Source organism: Talaromyces atroroseus (assembly GCF_001907595.1).
Source record: "Talaromyces atroroseus strain IBT 11181 chromosome Unknown scaffold_6, whole genome shotgun sequence".
Classification (NCBI taxonomy): domain Eukaryota; kingdom Fungi; phylum Ascomycota; class Eurotiomycetes; order Eurotiales; family Trichocomaceae; genus Talaromyces; species Talaromyces atroroseus.
The window spans coordinates 123,182-142,559 of NW_017971438.1; the positions used below are offsets into that span (position 1 = coordinate 123,182).

At 47.6% G+C, this 19,378-nt stretch overlaps 4 protein-coding genes across 4 annotated transcripts, besides 1 other annotated feature; 2 read left to right on the forward strand and 2 right to left on the reverse strand.

Annotated features, from left to right (window-relative positions):
* Nucleotides 1-2,219: 2,219 nt before the first annotated feature.
* Nucleotides 2,220-4,171, forward strand: UA08_05000 (hypothetical protein; the record flags this gene model as incomplete). Its single annotated transcript, XM_020267424.1, has 5 exons — nt 2,220-2,337; nt 2,410-3,071; nt 3,120-3,202; nt 3,251-3,662; nt 3,713-4,171. The coding sequence occupies 5 exons, from the start codon at nt 2,220-2,222 to the stop codon at nt 4,169-4,171; spliced, it is 1,734 nt and encodes a 577-aa protein (XP_020119445.1).
* A 426-nt stretch (nt 4,172-4,597) lies between these two features.
* Nucleotides 4,598-4,845: a repeat region (Identified by RepeatMasker using a combination of RepBase library and repeat library created with RepeatScout).
* A 3,673-nt stretch (nt 4,846-8,518) lies between these two features.
* UA08_05001 (hypothetical protein) lies at nt 8,519-10,451 on the forward strand (the record flags this gene model as incomplete). The annotated part of the gene is made up of 6 exons (XM_020267435.1): nt 8,519-8,551; nt 8,616-8,663; nt 8,712-8,871; nt 8,932-9,283; nt 9,407-10,105; nt 10,154-10,451. The coding sequence occupies 6 exons, from the start codon at nt 8,519-8,521 to the stop codon at nt 10,449-10,451; spliced, it is 1,590 nt and encodes a 529-aa protein (XP_020119442.1).
* A 477-nt stretch (nt 10,452-10,928) lies between these two features.
* UA08_05002 (hypothetical protein) lies at nt 10,929-11,969 on the reverse strand (the record flags this gene model as incomplete). The annotated part of the gene is made up of 3 exons (XM_020267446.1): nt 10,929-11,072; nt 11,125-11,472; nt 11,526-11,969. The coding sequence occupies 3 exons, from the start codon at nt 11,967-11,969 to the stop codon at nt 10,929-10,931; spliced, it is 936 nt and encodes a 311-aa protein (XP_020119443.1).
* A 2,793-nt stretch (nt 11,970-14,762) lies between these two features.
* On the reverse strand, nt 14,763-19,216 carry UA08_05003 (hypothetical protein; the record flags this gene model as incomplete). The annotated part of the gene is made up of 3 exons (XM_020267457.1): nt 14,763-18,419; nt 18,465-18,709; nt 18,811-19,216. 3 exons carry the CDS (start codon nt 19,214-19,216, stop codon nt 14,763-14,765), a joined length of 4,308 nt encoding a protein of 1,435 aa, XP_020119440.1.
* Between the last annotated feature and the right edge of the window lie 162 nt (nt 19,217-19,378).

The window sequence follows — 19,378 nt, forward strand, 5'->3', positions numbered from 1 at the left end:
CGCCACCGCCCCACTCTAACAGGCAATCGAGTAAGGACTAATCAAAACGTCCTAAAAATCAAAGAAGGCCAATAGTGGTACAACCATAACCAAGAAACAAGGCGGCAACACATACTCTTAGCAGAGGATCATCATCTGTGGGAAAGTATCTGAATTAGATAGTTAGTGAGCGGGGTATATGATTTTTCCGTTTTACCCACTAAAGGTGTTGATCAACGGATAATCACTTTCTCCACAACCGACTATTGAGCTTTTGAACGCGACGTTGCGCATCTGACCGTCTTGCACGTGGATGATTTCGAGAGGCTATAGCTCTTGTTGGAACTTCCAAATGCCACCAAATACCACTGAAGAGATGAGAAATACCAAATATGCCAAAACGAAAGAAACCATGTCGATCGATAATCCAGGCACAGGCTAAGAATGAAATTGGAAACTCAAGTTTGGCCGCAATTGTTCCTTGTTCCCCATCAAAGGCAATCAGACCGTCAACTCCGAACAGCCACTCTACGCTCACGGCCGAAAAAGTTTTACATCGATATCAACGTCTCGAACGTCGATTTTACGAATCCCTAGTTCTTCTCAGTGTTCTCGATCCAGTCCGTGGCTGCCGCTTTACCAGCTCTATCTACACTACCGATGACACACTCGATCAAAAGATCCTTTGTCGATGCGATTACGATAATATGCTATTCTCATAAAGGAGGCGACACGGTTATGGCCGCGGCTTTGCAATCAACCCCTTTCGATTTCAAAACCGGCAAAGTAGTGTACAAGGAACCAGAGCAGAAACTAGCAACCAAGGCAAAGCCCACAGGACCCCCTGGAATGCTTCGAATATATACCGATGGCAGTTCGCTTGGCAATGGTAAAAAAAATTGCACAAGCTGGTATTGGGGTTTATTTCGGACCCAATGATACAAGGTAGGCTTCCAAGGTCCGACGTGGTGTCTTGAATCTGGAGCCTTTTACTAAATAGCAATTCCGTTGTTAGCAGAAACGTTTCCGAGCCATTGAAAGGCCACCGCCAGACAAATCAACGTGCCGAGTTGACAGCAATCATTAGAGCGCTTGAAATAGCACCCCGGCATCGTCCTGTGACGATTGTGACAGATAGTCAGTACTCCATTGACTGCGTTCCTAACTGGTTCCGCAAATGGATTCGCAACAACTGGCAAACATCAGATGGAAAGCCCGTTGAAAACAAAGATCTTATTCAGTCTATTCTGGTGAAGATCAATGAACGAGATTCACTAAAAGTGACTACCACCTTCGAATGGGTCAAGGGGCAAAACCGTGACGCGGGGAACGAATAAGCAGATCGGTTAGCCGTCAACGGTGCCAGAAGGGGAGTTGGAGAAAAGGTGTCGTCGGCTGCACCTGGGCTCAGGGCAGCTGATGATGATATTCCTGACGAACTTGCTGATGATGACTTTTGATGAAGCATACATGTATAACGACGCGAGCGAGTCGTATCTACTTTATGATAAATAATGTAAATGTCATTGCGGGCTCTAGTTGATAGGTGAACATCATGAGCACTAATGGCATGGATCAATAAGATCATACAGCATACCACGTGGATGTCTCCCTTGCCGTCGGACATATGTATAATTCCTGCATGCGGCGATAAACAAAAGTCACACATGGCATGCACTCCTCACCACGTATCATACGAATGCAGTCATCAATCAAGACGAAAAACAAAAGATTCAGAGTACAGACCGCTTAATACGAAGGGACTCGGATGATCGGAGTTCTTGGCTCACTTACAACGAAGCACTCGAGCTTTGAATTTATCTAATCAGCCAATCACATGACGCAATCTCGTTATCCATGCTACGACGAAAGAAAAAGAAAGAATCCTCCCCCGCCTCTTGATCTTGACTGATTACAACTCATTACAGATCAATCTCAAGAAAGCACCTGCTCAAGCATACAGAACCAGCGCAAAAGGTTCAAGCATCGCATTGTCAAACTGGCATACTCCAACGTCGCAACCCATCAATATTCAATGCTCGGCGAGCAACTCCGTCCATCATTCTTATCTTGCGCTATCCTCAAAATTATGATTAAATAACGTTTGCTGAAAATCGATTCTTTTTGTGGAAGAATCATTTTGTCGACGATCTGGAAGAGTTTTGGGATTGGTTAGTTCGACTACGTATTTGCAAAAGGTTTCATCAAAGGAAGGAAGAATTTTACGACCAGCCGTCAAGATGCCGACGCTCGAAATCAACAATTTCAATATTGTCTGCTCCGTTCTAGGAGGGTTTATAACCCTCTTTGGGCTGGTGTCGTATTTGTTCAAAGAACGATTTTATTTATCGGAAGCCTGTACGTCCTTTTCCGCTCTCCGCGATCTGACATGTTTTTTTTTTTTGGGGCTAACAAAGACGATAGTGATAGCTACATTGGCAGGCGTAGCGTTCTCGCCCCATGCGACCAACTTCATCAGACCGTTGGAATATGCAATGGGCTTCCAGACCAACCTAGACGCTATCACAATGTACTTCACCCGCCTCGTTTTAGGTGTCCAGCTAGTCATTGCCGGTGTCCAGTTACCGGGACGGTACTTGCAGACAGAATGGAAAAGTCTGGCTCTACTCCTCGGTCCTGGGATGGCCGCTATGTGGCTGTCTAGTGGTTTACTGATCTGGGGTCTTGTGCCTAATATGTCGTTCATCGAGGCCCTGGCGGTTGGCGCATGCGTTACACCGACTGATCCTGTGTTGTCCAATTCTATTGTAAAGGGCAAGTTTGCGGATAAAAATATTCCGCGTCCTTTGCAGCGTATCATCATTGCTGAGTCTGGTGCTAATGATGGACTGGGGTATCCGTTTTTGTTTTTGGCGCTTTATATCATGAAGTATACCCAGGGTCCGGGATTTAGTGGTGGAGGCGGCAAGGCGATTGCCCTGTGGGTGTACGAGACGCTACTTTATGAGATTGTGTTGAGTGTCGTGTATGGTGCTGCAGTTGGGTGGTTGTCCATGAAGCTACTTCATTGGGCAGAAGAGAAGCGTTATGTTGACAGGGAGAGTTTTCTAGTTTTTGCCATTTCGCTTGGTGTAAGTCTATCATACCCTTTGACTGGTTCTACTTGCTTACTGTTCTAGCTATTCATCATGGGCACCTGTGGTCTGATTGGCACCGACGATTTGCTTGCATGTTTCATAGCCGGAAACGCATTTACCCACGAGTAAGTCCTGTCGCGTCTGATCCAGCATACGGTATACTAACAAAATAGTGATTGGTTCCGACTCGAAACAATGGATGACTCGCTCCAACCAACAATCGATATGCTACTCAATTTGGCCATTTTCGTCTGGTTCGGAACCGTTTGTCCCTGGGTGCTATTCGCGCACAATGATATCGTCCCTATCTATCGATTGATTGTCTTGGGCATTTTGATACTGTTATTTCGTCGTCTACCGGCCGTGTTTGCAATGCACAAATACATCCATCAAATCGAGCAAGTATCTCAAGCACTCTTTGTAGGATTCTTCGGTCCTATTGGTGTCGGTGCTATTTTCTATCTGTCGGTTTGCCGTCAGTTTCTGCTGGAGGAGATGATTGTTGATGGAGAGGTACGGGCTGATGCCGCCAGGACGGCGGAGGTGACATATATCGTGGTCTGGTTCTTGGTCATTTGCAGCATCGTAAGTCTCTACTTCTATCAATTGAGCGACTTCGAAACTAACGTGAACAGTTCGTGCATGGCCTCAGCGTCCCCCTCGGCAAAGCAGGTTATTATATACCTCGCACAATCTCCACGGCACTTAGCTCTGCTTCGGCAGATCAAGAAGCGATCCGGCTTCCCAGCAGTCTGAATACTCACAGCAAAGCAACAGCAGAGTCACACCGTGGCCTACGATTTTACCGAAAGCGAGGCAAAGCGCCGAGTCCTCGGGAGCCTCCCCGGATCACATTTCAGATCGCTGGCTCTCAGCAGCGACAGGAAGAACGGCGAGAAGATCAACAGGTGCAACAGCAACTCGAAGACGCTGGAGTCGCGGCTGCTGCTAATTCGAGTGCAGATGAAACACTGTCTCTGCAGCCGATGATGCCGGCTGTGCCTACTCCGGTGACGGTTCATGAACCTAGGAGGCCGATTAGGTTGATGAGTGATGATGGGCGTGTGACGGAGACGTTGAATGACTCTGAGTGATGAGTCCGCTTGTGTGAAAGAATGCATGGGGTGAACATGGGGTGGAGATGTAAAGACATTACGATCCTCTCTGCGACAGAATCGGGTATCATTACTTTCGGTCGTGGATTATTTCGGAGGGTTTTGGTGTGAATATTTGACATAGAGTACATATTGACGGGGGAGAGGAGACTGTTGATACGGTGGAAAGAATGGACATAGAATATTTCTATAGAAGAATTCGACATAGTAGGTAGAACTTCTGACAACAACATCTTAACTGTCTACTTGAATTTACTTGAATGTTAGACTGTGCATGCTTTTCTACCGTGTGTCAAAGTTTGGCGCGGGCTGTGCATCATCAGCAGTTCAACTGGCTTGCTGCCTTCAACAGTATTTTGGATGGTTTGTTGAGGTTTCCTGTAGGCTGGAGCCCGGCGTGAGTTTTCTTCCCAAAATCATATTGTATCACACCACTTCCATTCTTAGTTGGCGTGCTGATCACCACATCCCCAAGCCGAATATCAACATCCGTAGGTACTCCACCTCCAATTCCGACCAGTAGGCCATATTCCAGGAACGGAAACGTGGCTCGCATTTGTACCAGCACCGTGGTTGCCGCTGTGGTCCCGGAGGTACCCAACGGCAAGTTAGCAATCACCACATTATGGTCGTTTACGCGACCCAGAGTGTAGCTCTAACATGTTCTGTGCTGCAGCTAACTCAATCGACAGCGCACAGATCCATGCTACGGTGTAGTCCTTAGGCGAAAGGGCTAAACGGGCCATGATAGTTAAGCACTTTGTCATATAAGAATGAAAATTCCAAGATATTCTGTCAGTGTATCTTTCACATTCTTGATCGCTTTTGGAGGGGCGGGGGTATTTAGTGTCATTCATCACACTGGACACTAGTACATCGAGCGGGGTTGCTTGAAAGATACTGCAGGAAGGCTGTGCGCAAGGCTGATTTTGAGAGCCGGGATAAAACCTAAGTCAGTCATCTGGTGGGTCGCTGTTATTGATCTGGAAAGTATACACATCAGATTTGTAGTCACCGTTGGGGAAAAGCAGTTGTTATTAGATCGGCAGCACGATGTTCTCACGTGAGAAACAGACATACCACGGATTCAAAATCGCGAAGACAATCCATGGCTAGCGAAGAACATGTACGTCTCTTAAATGCCTCATTGTTCTTATGATGAGCACATCATGTGCAGCCACTCTGTTCCCGTGGTTGTAGCTTAGGTTTGAGGTCGAATGAACGTAAGGAACCGAGGTGAAACAAACACTGCGAATCCTAGCTGATTCGGGAAATGGGTGCTGTCGAGGCGTTGGATTGATAGTCCATAATGAGGTGGCAAGCGCTGAAAATTGCGGTATTTCGCGGTTTAATTGGTCGATATGCATGGTTCATGACTATGTGACATTTTTGTTTAGATCTGCGAGTTGGTCAATATTTGCGTATGAGGATTCGGCGTGTAATAACTCAAGATGCGACAGATACCATGACCCTTGGGTAAGACTGGACGAGACAAAACATTCGCGAGTCAGACGAAACTCAAGAAATGAGTTTGAAAGATAGCGTCGAATGAAACGGATCAAGGCTTGTCGTCCTTCTCTGCCATGTTGCAAGCTCTCATTGCCTTACTGATGGAACACATATAATGGTTACTAGAGTGGAGTATGCATCATCATGAGCGCCCTACTCTGTATGTCGCTGTTTCTTGCAGTCGTGTTCGTCTTGTCTCGTTGTCAGGTCTTGGTGCGAATGCGGAGAAGCCAAATGTCCCAGCTCTTCCGTATGTCTGGGGTAAGACTGTTGTTGTGTTGAGCTGATGTGTCTTCATTCCCAATTACCACCAGTGTGCCTGATAAGACAAATGCCAGTTGAAGCTTGTTCAGCTCAACGAAAGGTTATACAACATGCCTTCAAGACTAGGCTTTTATCAGGATTCGCCGTGATTATGCCTTGAACGTAAAGTTGAGAGCATCGACAAACTCGTTATGGACATAGTTTTAGTGTTGCGTCATTTTTTTCCCTTTTTTTTTTTTTTTTGATATTAGCGAGTATGAGGTGGCTATCGCCGTTGGATGATCATAAGTATCACAGCAGGCACTGTCAACCCAGAGCTCACTTGGAACCACTAGCGGATGAATGTAGTTGAATTGGCAAGCACTGAAAAATTATCACTTCTAATTTAACATATGGTACATAACGAGTGTCTGGTGGAGATAATATTGCAAATAGTGCTTATTTACCCAACTTAAGATTTATAGGTACAGCTAATAAAACAGAATAACTAAATTATTATAATAATTGATGTTTTAGTTATAATAGCAAATCAAGGTAATATATCTATAATAAACTTCTATTAAAAATACACCAATAGATAGATTTTATACCTAAAAAAAGTCTCAAGTGTATTAATAAATTATATATAATACTTTATTTATATTATTAGTATCTATTTAATAATTAACCTTAAAAACTATTTAATAAAAGAACTTCTAATATAGCCTCAAATATAGAAGACTATTAATAACACAGCTTGTAGTAGCAATTATAACTAACACAAAAAATTGCACTCACTCTCACTTGTTCATTTTCACATTTCCCAGTCCATTACTGTGGCTTCTATCATCTTGCTTTGGGATAACCGCAGAGCTCTAGAAGGAGACTGGGAAGGGTTCAAGACGCTGGTCAGAGAAGAGCCACAAAGTGATGATGTTGCATCACTGGTTGGGAGTGATTCTAAACAGTCCACATGGCATGGGAGTTGCTAATTGAAGCCAGAGTACTCACCCTGTTAAGCAATACAAAATCAGTACAGATACTATAGAAGCATCTAGAACCCACCTCCATCTATCTCAATCATTATGCATTAATCATCACCAAAAACCATAAGCAAACAGACAGCACAATATCAAACATAAAGCAAAATCTTTGATGGGGGTTATATCATCCTATACCCTAAACAAATACAGTCCTTATAACTGGTTTATATAAATTCCCATCAAAAAAGAACAATCAAGAAGTCCCATAAGCAACCTCAAAGAAAAGGATCTCACTATCCAAGACAGTATAGAAATCAATGACCAAGAAGCAGAAGCAATATCTACTTATAATTAAAGTCCAAAAAGTAAGAACTAAGAAGAATTATTGCTTAGCATAAAATTAATCTTAAAAATATCATAATTCACTAGAACAATAAACATAATATCTCCCTATAATACACAGAAGACTAATTATAAAAAAAACATAGAAAATAAATAGAGATAGTACTATCAGAAGCAAGGCCAGATATATATAATTAACACTATCCTTATATTTAAAATCTAACCAAGCACATAAATCTAAATAGGATGCCTCATTATTTAGTCTGTTACAGATTACTGCCACCTAGCTAAAACTCAGAGTCAATTTTTAATTGACTTACTCCCCCCTCCTTGCTTTATTATGTTGAAGTTTATGCTAACTATATTAAGCCATCATAAATGGATACTTCCCATTCACTTCTAGAACCTTCCATGCCTGCTCCCTTCTTTGCTGATCTGTATGAAGAAGGTGCCTGGCTTAACTCTCAAAGCCCTATGGTCTGGAACCCAAAAAGTAGTCAAAATATATGGGCAAACTCAGACATGATGTCATTCAGTTTCATTCCGCACTTTCTCCTGAATTGTTGCTTAGCCATGCTGAGCACATGCTGAGCACATGCTGAGCATACCAGGTCAAGCCAAGTCCCACGTCTGGGGTTCATTCTGAATCGATCTCGCTTTGGTTCTACCTTAATTCATTTGGCTGTGTGGATCCTGCGCACCGCAGTACCGTACATGTATATGTAACCATCTTCTCTGCTCTTCTCAGAAGACGGAAATCCAGTGCTTTCTCAGATATCATGGTTCTGAATGCCTTCACAGAACCAAATTACTTACAATCTTGCCGTGTTCTGTCATTCTAGGTTGCCAGGAAGTTTGGTGGCGGGATCAGTTCCATCTACGACAAACTCGTTGCAGTCAGTAACGCTTTTGTCCACCTTCTTGATCACTGTTTGCTCACATTTTCACCATGTTTGCACAGGGATACACCTTTCTGAGGTGCTGAAAATGGCCGCCTTTAAAAACCGTTGCTGCCCGCGAGCGGCAGTCGCTTGCTCTCTTCCCCCTTCATCACGACAAAGTCAACTCATTTTTCCTCCCCCACTGTCCTTACTTTTGTCAAATGATTTGCTGGTCGTTATCCTTGACCCGTTTCGTTGTTTCTGTGAAGATAGCCTCTGGGATTCCACACCTATCCACGCTTAGGATATGCTAACGGGTGACGACCCGTTAGCCTATCCTTGCTTTAACGACAAATTTGTCGGTGACAATGGCCGTAACGGGGATTCTTATCGAGCCACCGGTAGATATGCACTTCGTTTCTATTTCCCCTTCCTTCCTTTCTCGTCCTTATTGTGAGATAGCAGGAGCCACGGTCAGACCACGCTCTCTACGACTATGCGAGCAACCTCCAGGTAAGAGCATCACACACTATGATCTTTCCGATGCTAAGAACATGCCAGTGTGATGAACTTGGACTTTTCGCCTTGACTTTGAAGGCGTTGTCCACCCTTGAATCTCCACTATTGGAGGAGAAGCTTGCCATTCTCACCCTGTATCTCTCACCAAATATATCCATCTGTTTCAATCTCGGATCCAACCCGTCGAACCTCCCCGGGAAAGGTATTTTTTTTAACAAAGACGGTGTTACGGTGCTGTTGCTAAATTGGACAAATCCTACAGAAGCCGAAAGCGAGAAGAGACCATATTCAAGTGACACGGTCCCCTCTCTAAACACGGATACGATCGGTATGCAATGGCTTCAACCTACAACGATGGCCAGTGATGAACTGCAAATGGACGGTTTCCCGGAGCTAGTACCCGGTAGTTACCCTATGGCAGGCTCTACATCTACGCCAATATCCCTAGAGCGGGATCCTTATCAATCATATGGAGACAACATACCAATAACAGCATCCACTGCTCTCAATAACACCATGGTTTCCGATTCCACTACCTACCCTGCAACATTACCGTTGATTGGCCTCTCAGCATGGACTCAGGACGACCCGATCTGCGACCATTACATGTCTGAGTAGGAGATGGAAGATCACGCTAGGTGTGACCAAGTCTCCGACGATGCCGCTGCGGCTGCGGCGTATCCAACCCCTAGCGATTCGTATACCCCCAGCCCTGCCAACTATACGACGGAAACTAGGACTCGTGGGTCACTAGATGAACGTTCCCCACCAGCGATGGAAGATCTCTTGGAATCACCGCCCATCGGCTTTCGAGAACCAGATGTATCAGACATCTCGCACAACGAGGATCCAATGGTAGTGAGCGATCTTTACGTGTTGAGTGAAACTCAGGACATACGCTTGGATCTTCTTCGGTCTCTGATGGGCCACGCTGGATTATCCAAGAACATTCAGACCTTGCGGGAGATCTATCAATTAGGGGATAGTATCATTCATCACACGGCTGCTGTCTTGGATGATTGGAATGGCTGGTTGCTCCGAAATTTCCCATCTGACGGACTTTTGCTTCCACCCTGCCACAGCCTTTCGCTAAAGGCAATCTGTACCTCTATGTCTCAATTTTTGATGAAGACTAATAATGACATGCAACGGAAATCCATCCATCGACGACTCGCACGAATACTTCTTTACATTTGCCTTAGCGAATACGACAAAGAGCTAGACAATACATCCCTCAATCCTCAGAGTCGGAAATCCATCACCATCGCCCATGACTCCATTGTCGCCATGCTTCGTGGGTTTCAGGTCAATGGCAAGGAGTGCACCCGGAAGTATCTCAGTGACAATCGGAATCTTGGTAAACGGTGGTGGAGACTTGGAAGTGGGATCGGAATCATCCATGTCTTCGCCTGTGCGCCGCACATGGCCAAATTTTTGTAAGTCACCGCTCGACCGTGTCATCACTTGAGCTTACATTGTGCCAGTGATAACCGTGGCTGTGAGGACCGTGGCTTCAATGATGCTTCCCTGGAACTCTTGGTCAACTACCTGAGAAACGCATATCCAGATGCCATCGCGTATTTCCAATCGCTCGATTCCGCCCTTCAAGCCCTTGTTGCCAATTCCTCATTGGCCACAGATGATTCTGTTGCATTCAGTGAGCCTCCACACCACTCACACTTGCATTTCAATAGCCCTCCCAAGAGCATCCAGTGGGTGAAGACCGACGATGTAATGTTAGCTGCGACACCGTCCTTTTTGCGCTGCCTGAGGCAGGCTTAGATCGTGGCTGCAGGCAGCCTACTGTGTCGTCATTTTTGCAATCTTGCCTATCGTTATATTTTATGCCATTGATTATACCCGCCAAAACGTACCTCCATCTTTTTACCTACACTTTCTTTCTGTTGAACCACAGCCAAGGCTGGTGCCTGAGCTAGTCCTGTACATGAGTCTTGCGCTGAATCGATCCAAATAATACTGTCATTGGTCATTGGAAATTTCATTCGAAGACAGAGCCGTCCCCATCGCTTAGTGGCGCTCGTGGGGCTTTCAGGCACATGAGTAAGCTTTGTGTTTCACATTCCGAGGACAGATAAATGGTTCAAGCTATCTGGTTTTAGGAAATACTCATTCTCAAAGGATTATAAACTCAAAGAACACAAGGAGAGTAGCAAAACGTAGATCGAAAATAAAATTCTCAAAGGTACGATTGAATGGCTGCGCAGACGAACCGCTACGAGCAACGACCATATTTGATGCTTATACACATTCTTCTCCGTCCTCTTCGTCGGCATCCTCATGGCTGCCCGGCTTCGTCTGTGCGTAGGTATGGGCAAGGAGTGAGTGTGTCACGCCAAGGTGTGATAGATACCAAGAATCTTGGCTGATTCGGAAAAAGGGGTGCTATCCAATCGTTAGATCCATGGAGCCATAATGTAGTTGCATGTCTCCGTACCTTGAGAACATCCCGTGGAGAAATATGGTTCGGCAAGTTAGTGAAATGATCGGCCATTAGTCCTGATACGTGAGCAATACTCAAGCTGCTTGAGGTACCAAGCAGAGTCGCCGCAATTTTGTACACGGCTTCCACATCGCGGGCAGAATCCCCATTGTTTCCAAGCCGAATTAGGCTTTCCCCAATATTTCCTACCGATGCATTAGCGAATTTGATCGTGCGTATTCTTTTGCGCGATGAATTACCAATTTTGACTTCGCCATCTTCACTGATATGTACATTGTCGCATTTTAAATCTCCGTGACTGGTGTTAAGAACGTCATGGATATACATCAAACCGTGCAAGATCTATCCATTAGTCAGTAGTTACATTACCAATAGTGATGTTTGTCCTTTGAGACCTTCTTGCAGATACTGGCCACTGCGATTTCATCCCCCCTTATAAACGGGAGCAATTCTGTCAAGGAAGCTCCCGTTCTCTCATAACTGAAGTAGATTGCGTCCTTGTTGACTGACACGTCTGTGAGATTCACCAAATTTGGATGACTTGTTCGCCGCACAAGATCTTTCTTTTCAAAGGTGTCACCAATGGCAATTTTCTTGACCAACGTTGGCCGACAAGAAAGATCGCCTATCTTCATTCCAGAATATCCATCTCCGTACGTGCGGGGGAATACAACGAAGATGCTGTCCATCCGGGAGTCTTGAACGCTTTCCGCACAGCTGAAGGGAAGGTGGCTAGCCTCCGTGTCTGCAATGATTTGGTCTTCACCATCACGAACAAGGACTGGGGGACCATTGACAGTCTTATTGAGAGACAATCTGGCGATCCGTCGTCGACTCATTTTAAACTAAGATTAACGTATACTGTCTCAGCCTGTAGAACTAGAAATGATACAGTGTCCTCGTGGTGGGATGTACGGTTTATATACTTGAAGATTCGCCCATTGGAAATCTGCAGCGGAAGTGTGACTCATTGCACTCATCGGAGAGGTATCTACTGCATTTGGAAATAATTCGTACCGGTAAGGCACTGTACCAATCGGTACGATGCGGTCTCGATACATCCATGTCCACTATCGAAACATGTTTCGCTTTGAGACAAAATCTCACGTCTCAACGGACACCTCGACGCCAAATGCCAAAGAACAAAACCGGTTAGGTTCGTCGACAGAAACGGTACCGCGTCAATCAAATGGAAGTGACACCAACTGGAGGCGACACCAACTGGAAGTGCCGGGGATATTTGAGGATGTGGTTTGGCAGTGAAGCAAAGGTTCACGAAGATACTCACTCTATGCTATCAGTGTCTTCTACTTGCAGGATGAGAAATGAAGCTTAATTGACATCTGCCTTACGGTATTGGTCAATGTATGGATGGCATGGAGCTCATCGTCCCTCTTGGAGGAAAGAGAAGTTACATATAAATTAACTTATGTCGAAGGGGTGCTATTCAAGAACTGAATTAGCTGGTGGGGCTCTCCCTCCAGGCACATCGTGGTTTCCCAAGCGTTGGACCAGGCATATTCGTCTTCTTCATTTGCTTTCCCATGCTACTTAAACGTTCCATTTCCTCTTCATCTACCAGCAGCCTCAATATTCATCAGAATGCATGCTTTTCGCCTCTCGATACCCCTCCAGTATAGAAACTTCTCAGTGAGTAGCTGACCTTCATCTCTCTCCGATAATCGTTCCTTGTGACCGTGCTTCCGACTTGGGCAATGATATAAAAACAAAACTTAACCCTTCATCTCACGGAAATCCCTGTGGAACTGGTCATTATGGTCTTCAAAGATCTACCAGACCTTGAGAGCCTCTTTTCTATCATCCGAACCTGCCAGCATCTGTACCAATGTTTCAAAAATAATGACCTGTGCATTATCACTTCCATTGTTTCAAACATCCAGCAACGTGCCATTCAACTTGACCTCCAAGCAAAGCCTTTTCCGAACCGGGGTTCATGTCTAATGATCCAGCAATTAATCTTTGCAGTCAAAAAGCACTGCATACGGAGGGAGATGGTCTTACAGATGTTCCGGAACGCTTGGGCTTTCTTACTTGGCAAAGGACTTGAAGAGCTACTGATCCCTGTCGGAATAAAGTTGGCTTGGTCTTTAGGGTTGAACGATCACCGGCAAAGTGCAATTGACTTTGTTCAACAAATAGCGCACGGACAACCGCCATTTAGCTTGTCTGGAGTAAGAACTTTCGGAGTCTTTCATCAGCGGGAGGAATATAGGAGACTTCCCCCAACGTTCACGCCGCTCGAGTCCGTCATGTTCGATATCAGTCAGAGCACAGAAACAAATTTCCCCCCAAAATTAGCTTTTCGGTTTAAAAAATACATTCATAAGCGAGAAAGGAACCTCCGGCGTCTTCCTATTGCTCTTATTACAGATGATGGAATGCTATTTTTCAAATCTCCTGTTCGCCTACAGGACGGGATCTACAATGGTCACGACTTCACATTGATAAGACTGAGCAATCCACAACATCTCTGGAAATACATAGCCGCAAGGAGTTGGAAGATGTTACACGAATGCAGCCCGGACTCTACCCACTGCCAAATACACTTCCAAGATTGAGAAATGCGCCAGGTGAAGAGTGGAATAAGGATACTTTTAGAAAAAAAACAGTCAGTTCACCACAGAGCAGTGCTCAAGCTAGAACAAGGCAGAGTTCCACTTAACCATACTCATTTTCGCATTGCCCATATATAACTCCTTGAATAATCAACGGTCTCTTTGGATTCGGCCCTGGCTGACGACTCCGTTCGCATCAATGTATGAATGGCCAGATCCTGATCGCCGTTCTCTGGTTAGTGAGCAAGCCATCAAAGAACCGACGTAGCTGTGGAGCTCGGTCTTCAGGCAGATTAATAAGCTTCATGTTTCGCATTCTGGGACAGATAAATGACTCAGCTATCTGGATTTGGGAGATTCAAGCTTAATTGCAACGCATCGATGACACAAGGACGAGTCTGATCAAGTAACTATAGCTCCCACAGGGAAGTGATTAAGCTTTGTGCTGTCGTGATCTATAGGCTACCATACACACAGTGACCATTTACAGCTGAGCGCTGCATAGCAGCTAGAGCGGCTGGAATACATACATACATACATAGATTTAATAGTCCATTTTGCGTCTCAGGAAACCTTTCCTGGGATCATATCAATCATAGACGCCTATGAAACCTGGTCAACGCATCCCAAGACGGTATACGTTCTAGATAGTTCATCTTTTGATTTTGAGGGGGCCATACGAAGGGTTCCGTGGTGCGGCCACCATATGGTCGCGTTAGACGTCCATCGTACTAGGACATTGGTCGAGAGCCTCATATTCCGTGCAGCGGTAAAGAGAAGTCCACGTCTATCAGATGGCCGAAGGGATATAGAGGTAGAGCACTGGACGGTAGGCGGGGGCATCAAGGCCATAGATAAGTGGACAACTACACTTGGAGCTGTCCTGATCGCGCACCGGGCCATATGGCCGGGGCCAACAAGCCCAACCTGCCAACTGGCTGCCGATGTGCCTCCCCAGTAACCATTGAGCCGAACGAGCCGCCAAGATGCGGTCTCCTGGCTCAGCCATCCTTACGGCCTCGCGTCATTGAGTCACATTGGAGGCAAACCAGCGAATCAAGGGCGGTGGTGTCTGGAGTGCATGGACAACGATGCCACCTTTTCCATCGCCGCCTTTTCCATGGTGTCCGTAATGGTCTGATTCTCGAGGGTCAGAAACACGGAATGACTCCCATCCTCTCGAGCCGACGGAAGGCATTGTGAGGGCATCAGTATGCGCATACGCGCGTCTCGTAGTTGGTTGTGATGAGCTTCCACAAAGCGCTTGGCTTCGCGCTCGACGCGAAGTGGGTCGGATCGATCAGCGACAACTCTGGTCTCCTCCATCCACCGCAGCCCCGTCCAAGTCCAGAAGATGATCGGAGGAGAACTCGCGACAGCAGGTGGCCGCTGTTGTCGAATCCGGTCGGCTGCTTTCCTCCTGCGGTCGACACTACCATCACTGGGCTCGGGAACGGGAAGCGTGTTGGGAGGGTTCTCAGTCAGCCGTTGGTCAACCGGAGGAATGGGCGGTAGTGGCGGATCTCCGTGGGCAATGGGCTGATCGGAACCCGTCAGCTGCATGTTGATCTGCGTGAGTGGTCGATCTCGGTCGCCCTGGCCGTTCTCGATCGGACGCCCATATGGACGCTGGCGAGCATGCCGAGCAAATTGTTTTCGCCCAGCCTTAAGAGGTTGGCTGGGAGAGCTGGCTGATGGACGCCTCTGACTTTCTCCAGCAGCAGCAGGATCAAGTGGCGCGGGCTCACTACGGTCGCCGTCATTGAAGAGATCGTCGCCACTCTGGGTCTGAGTGAAGTCATCTTCGAATTCCAGGGCTGCTCGTGGGGTATTTTCGGCCCGGTGCTTGGCTTCCAGTCGACGTCGTGCTTCCTCGGCGATTCTTTTGTCTTTCGGGACTTTGCGACGGGATTCTCTGTCGTCAGTCAGTACTTCCGGTCTGGCAGCTTCTCGGCTCGGCGATTCACTGCGCTCCTGCCGCAGGTCTTCCTGAGGATGCTGCTGTGGAGAATTCCCAATTGCATCTCCGTCATTACCTTCGATCGGGCTTTCAGACTCACGCAACCGAGCAATCAATTCTGGCATCGAAGGCAGAGGTGAATTGGCAGGATCCGCAACGGGTCGTCCAGAGACGGCTGGAGGCTGTTCTAATTGGGCGAGTGTTTGCGCCCTCTCGTCCGCCACCACCGCTTCAAGTGGGCTCTGCCCGGTGAGATCCTCCGTTGGAGGCAGATTCTCGACTCCAAGGTCTGCACCGGGGGTGAACTGAGGCCCTTGCGTCACATCGACTTGCGTGAGACGATGGTTTTTTCCACCAAGACGTGTTTGTGCTGCAGCCTGTCGTCTGGCTTTGGCAGATCGCCTGAGTCCTAAGTGTCGGGAACGTCGAGCAGCCTGTCGTCTGGCTTTGGCTAATCGCAGTCGAGCAGCCCTGTCCTGTATTGATAAGCGGAGTGTGGAGGGAAGCTCTGTAAGACGGTCGTCTTCTTCTTGTCGAATTAGAGCCTCACCGTTAGCCACTTCTCGCGGTGGTGGATTTGCTTCTGTGGGGGTGTTCAACTCAGGAGACGGCTCGTCGATGATAATCTCTGGCGTCATAATACGGTCCTCTATTGCTGTCTCGTGCAGGTCTTCCCCACTGTTGGTGGTCTCATGACTCTCCTCCACTGCACTTTCGGGCTCGCGCACTCTATCAAGGAACTCTGGCACAGAAGGGAGGGGTGACGTTTGGGGAAGATCAGCATGATCTGCAACAGCAGATTCGGAGATGACTGGACGCTCTTCTAACTGCGCAAGCGTTTGGGCCCTCTCTTCCGCTACAACGTCATCGAGTGGACTTCGGATTGGGAGATCTGTATCGGAGGTGAACTTATGCCCCTGTTTTATATCTACTTGCGTCAGACGATATTTCTTCCCGCGGAGACGGGTCTGCGCCGCAGCCTGTCGTCTGGATTTGACCGTCCGCTTGAGTACTGAGCGTCGGGTTCGTCGTCGAACAGCCGCATCCTTTTTGAAGGCACTGAGAACGGCTTGACGATCCTCTGTAAGATGACCTGACGGCAGTTCTCCAAGGTGGTCAGGTTCGTGTCGAGTTAGAGACTCGTTTTCGTCTATCTCTCCTAGTGGATTTGCTTCTGTGGAGCCGTGCAGTCTAGCGTTGTCCTCAACATCATCGATAACGATCTCTGGCGCCATCATCTCATCAAGAGTGTCCACCCCGTGGACATCTTCCCCGAGTGTGGCTTTGGTTTCAATCGGTTCCACTATCAGTGGATCAACTGGTGTATGGTCAGCGGTGAATGTGTTACCTCTTGGTTCCTCTATTGTAGTATCTTCCAGCTGTGTAGATTCAGGTTCATTCCTAGCGTCGATTTCCACCTCAGTGATACTTCCGGAAGACCCGCGACTTGATTCTCGGTGGCTTTGGTCTACAGAAGGGCGCCTGGCGGCCGGTCCGCCTTCCTGTCCACCATTAGACATTCGTTGACGGCGAGACTCTCTCTGCCGCCGCCGAGTCTCCCGCTCTTGCCGCCGCCGCTGTCGCCGTTCCCGCCGCTCCTCGCGTCTACTATTCCGATGCTGCGTATCAGGTCTGTCAGTCACATGATCCGAGATCTCCGTCATCTGGTGGTCGTTCGACGGATTGTGTTCTTCAGGGACGAACAGCGGCGACGGAGGCGGATGAGGGGAGCTATGGCGCGTTGAATGGTCTTCGTCCACGGGGGTTGGTGGAGTCTCGGACGGTCGACCAAAGAAAGCGAAATATACACATCTTCTCACATAGAGTGCGGAAACGGATTCATCCGATGGTTGGCTCTCCATCTGATCAAGGAAGAGAAAGTTCTGCTCTTGTTCGTGAGTCTCAAGGCTTGGTTTCCCACATCGACCCTGTCTGGGGATGGTGGAAAAAGGAGCTGAGGCGCGTCGGTCTCGAATCTCGACCGGGACGGCCTCGTTAAAACATGCCACGATCCGATTGACAAGCGTATCGATAGAATCATATCGATACTGATCACGGTCACGCGCCTTCAGAAGCGCTTCCAGCGCAAGCCGGCGATCTGGCGAGTCGTCTATGAGACGTCGGATCTGCGGTGAGTCGAATCCTAGTTGAAGGGCTAGGGATGCCATTCGGTGCACGACTCCATCGTTGGCTTCTCGAAACTTGGTTTTGGAATGTCGCTTCTTTTTCTGACGCGCTCTCGGCATCTGGAGGTAGTGTCGAAAGGCAAAGAGCCAGAGTTGTCGATATCCACTCTCTCTGCCTTCTTCCACCGTCCCGGAACATGATCGGAATTCCGTCTCGGACACTTGCATTTGATAGCGACCGCGACCATGTCTCGTGGGGTTGTAGATCTGCTTCATGGCGGACCGCATAGTGCGCTTGCGCATGGCCGCGAGGTCGACTAATCGTCCAAGGCAGCTCGATGTGACCTCGAGGTAAGAAAGGTCCTTGAAAAAAGTGTGAAGCGATGGGACAATCTCACCGCGACGGCGCAAAACCCTCCAGATAGACTTGCGTTCTGCCTGGCTGAATTTTGGGAATGCTTCACCACTGAGCACGAGGCCTTTAACTTTGGTCCGGTCCAACCCTCCTGGAACCAGAAGCTGGAGCTTTTCCACAGTCATACAATCAATCTTCTCCATCCGAGATCGGTCATGTTCAACTAGTGATGACCAGAAGTCCTTGATAAAACAGAGGTAGTGAATAATTTCCTGATTGCATCAGCAACAGTCTCATGGCGCCGAGGGAATACGAACCTCATCACACTTCACGGCAATGACCCGAGGAAGGTTGCCAATACTCATCCCATTCCAGAGACCCGTAATTGGCAGCAACGAGTCAAAAGCCGAGCGGATCGAACTATTTTCCCGCTGTGACAGTTGTCGCATCCGCTTTTGTTTGTTTTCTGTTAGCCGGGACAGCCATCGCTCTTCGAAGCGAGCACTGGCTTCGTACTGATACTGACGGACTTTGCGATACACTTCGCCATCGGTCGGTGTCGCTTCATTAGCATATTCATCCGTTAATTCCGTCTCAAGCTCCCGACTGATGTCTCGTCGAGAGTCAGACCCCAGTAACAATGAACGAGGAATCTAGACCTACCGTCTAAATATAGATCGACTGTCCACCACCGGTCATAAGGTGCCAAGAACTCCCTTCCCGCTCTCAAACGGTGCTGTCCGTGCAGGCACGTCACCTGTCCAATCGGAAACTCAAGGGCGACGTAGCTATCTGGCGACTGACTCATCAAAGCGTTGGCGTTTACCTCGTTGCCACTCAGGGCACTCATGAGGTGTTCCCTCGAGATGGTCGCCACGACATGATTTGGCAATGATAATCGGTCGCAATCTTCACTGTCAAAGATACGGCGCAGCCTCTCCACATTGTCCGGTTTGTACTCGGAAGGTAGGGATATTTGGCTGATATTGATCTTTGCTGTGCCCTGGAATTTTAGGCGTCTTTCTCGAGCTAATCGTAGCTCCGTACTGCTGAACATGGAACGATCCATGTCGGAGCAGGGGTGGTTGACGTATGGCACTCAATCAATATACGATCGAGAAATTGTGAGAGACGATGGTTGGGTTGGCACGTCGGGGGTATTTATAATTTCGTTGACAGCGGCGGATGCGAAACAAGCGGATGAGTCAGGACACCGTTTCCACCCCTTCCT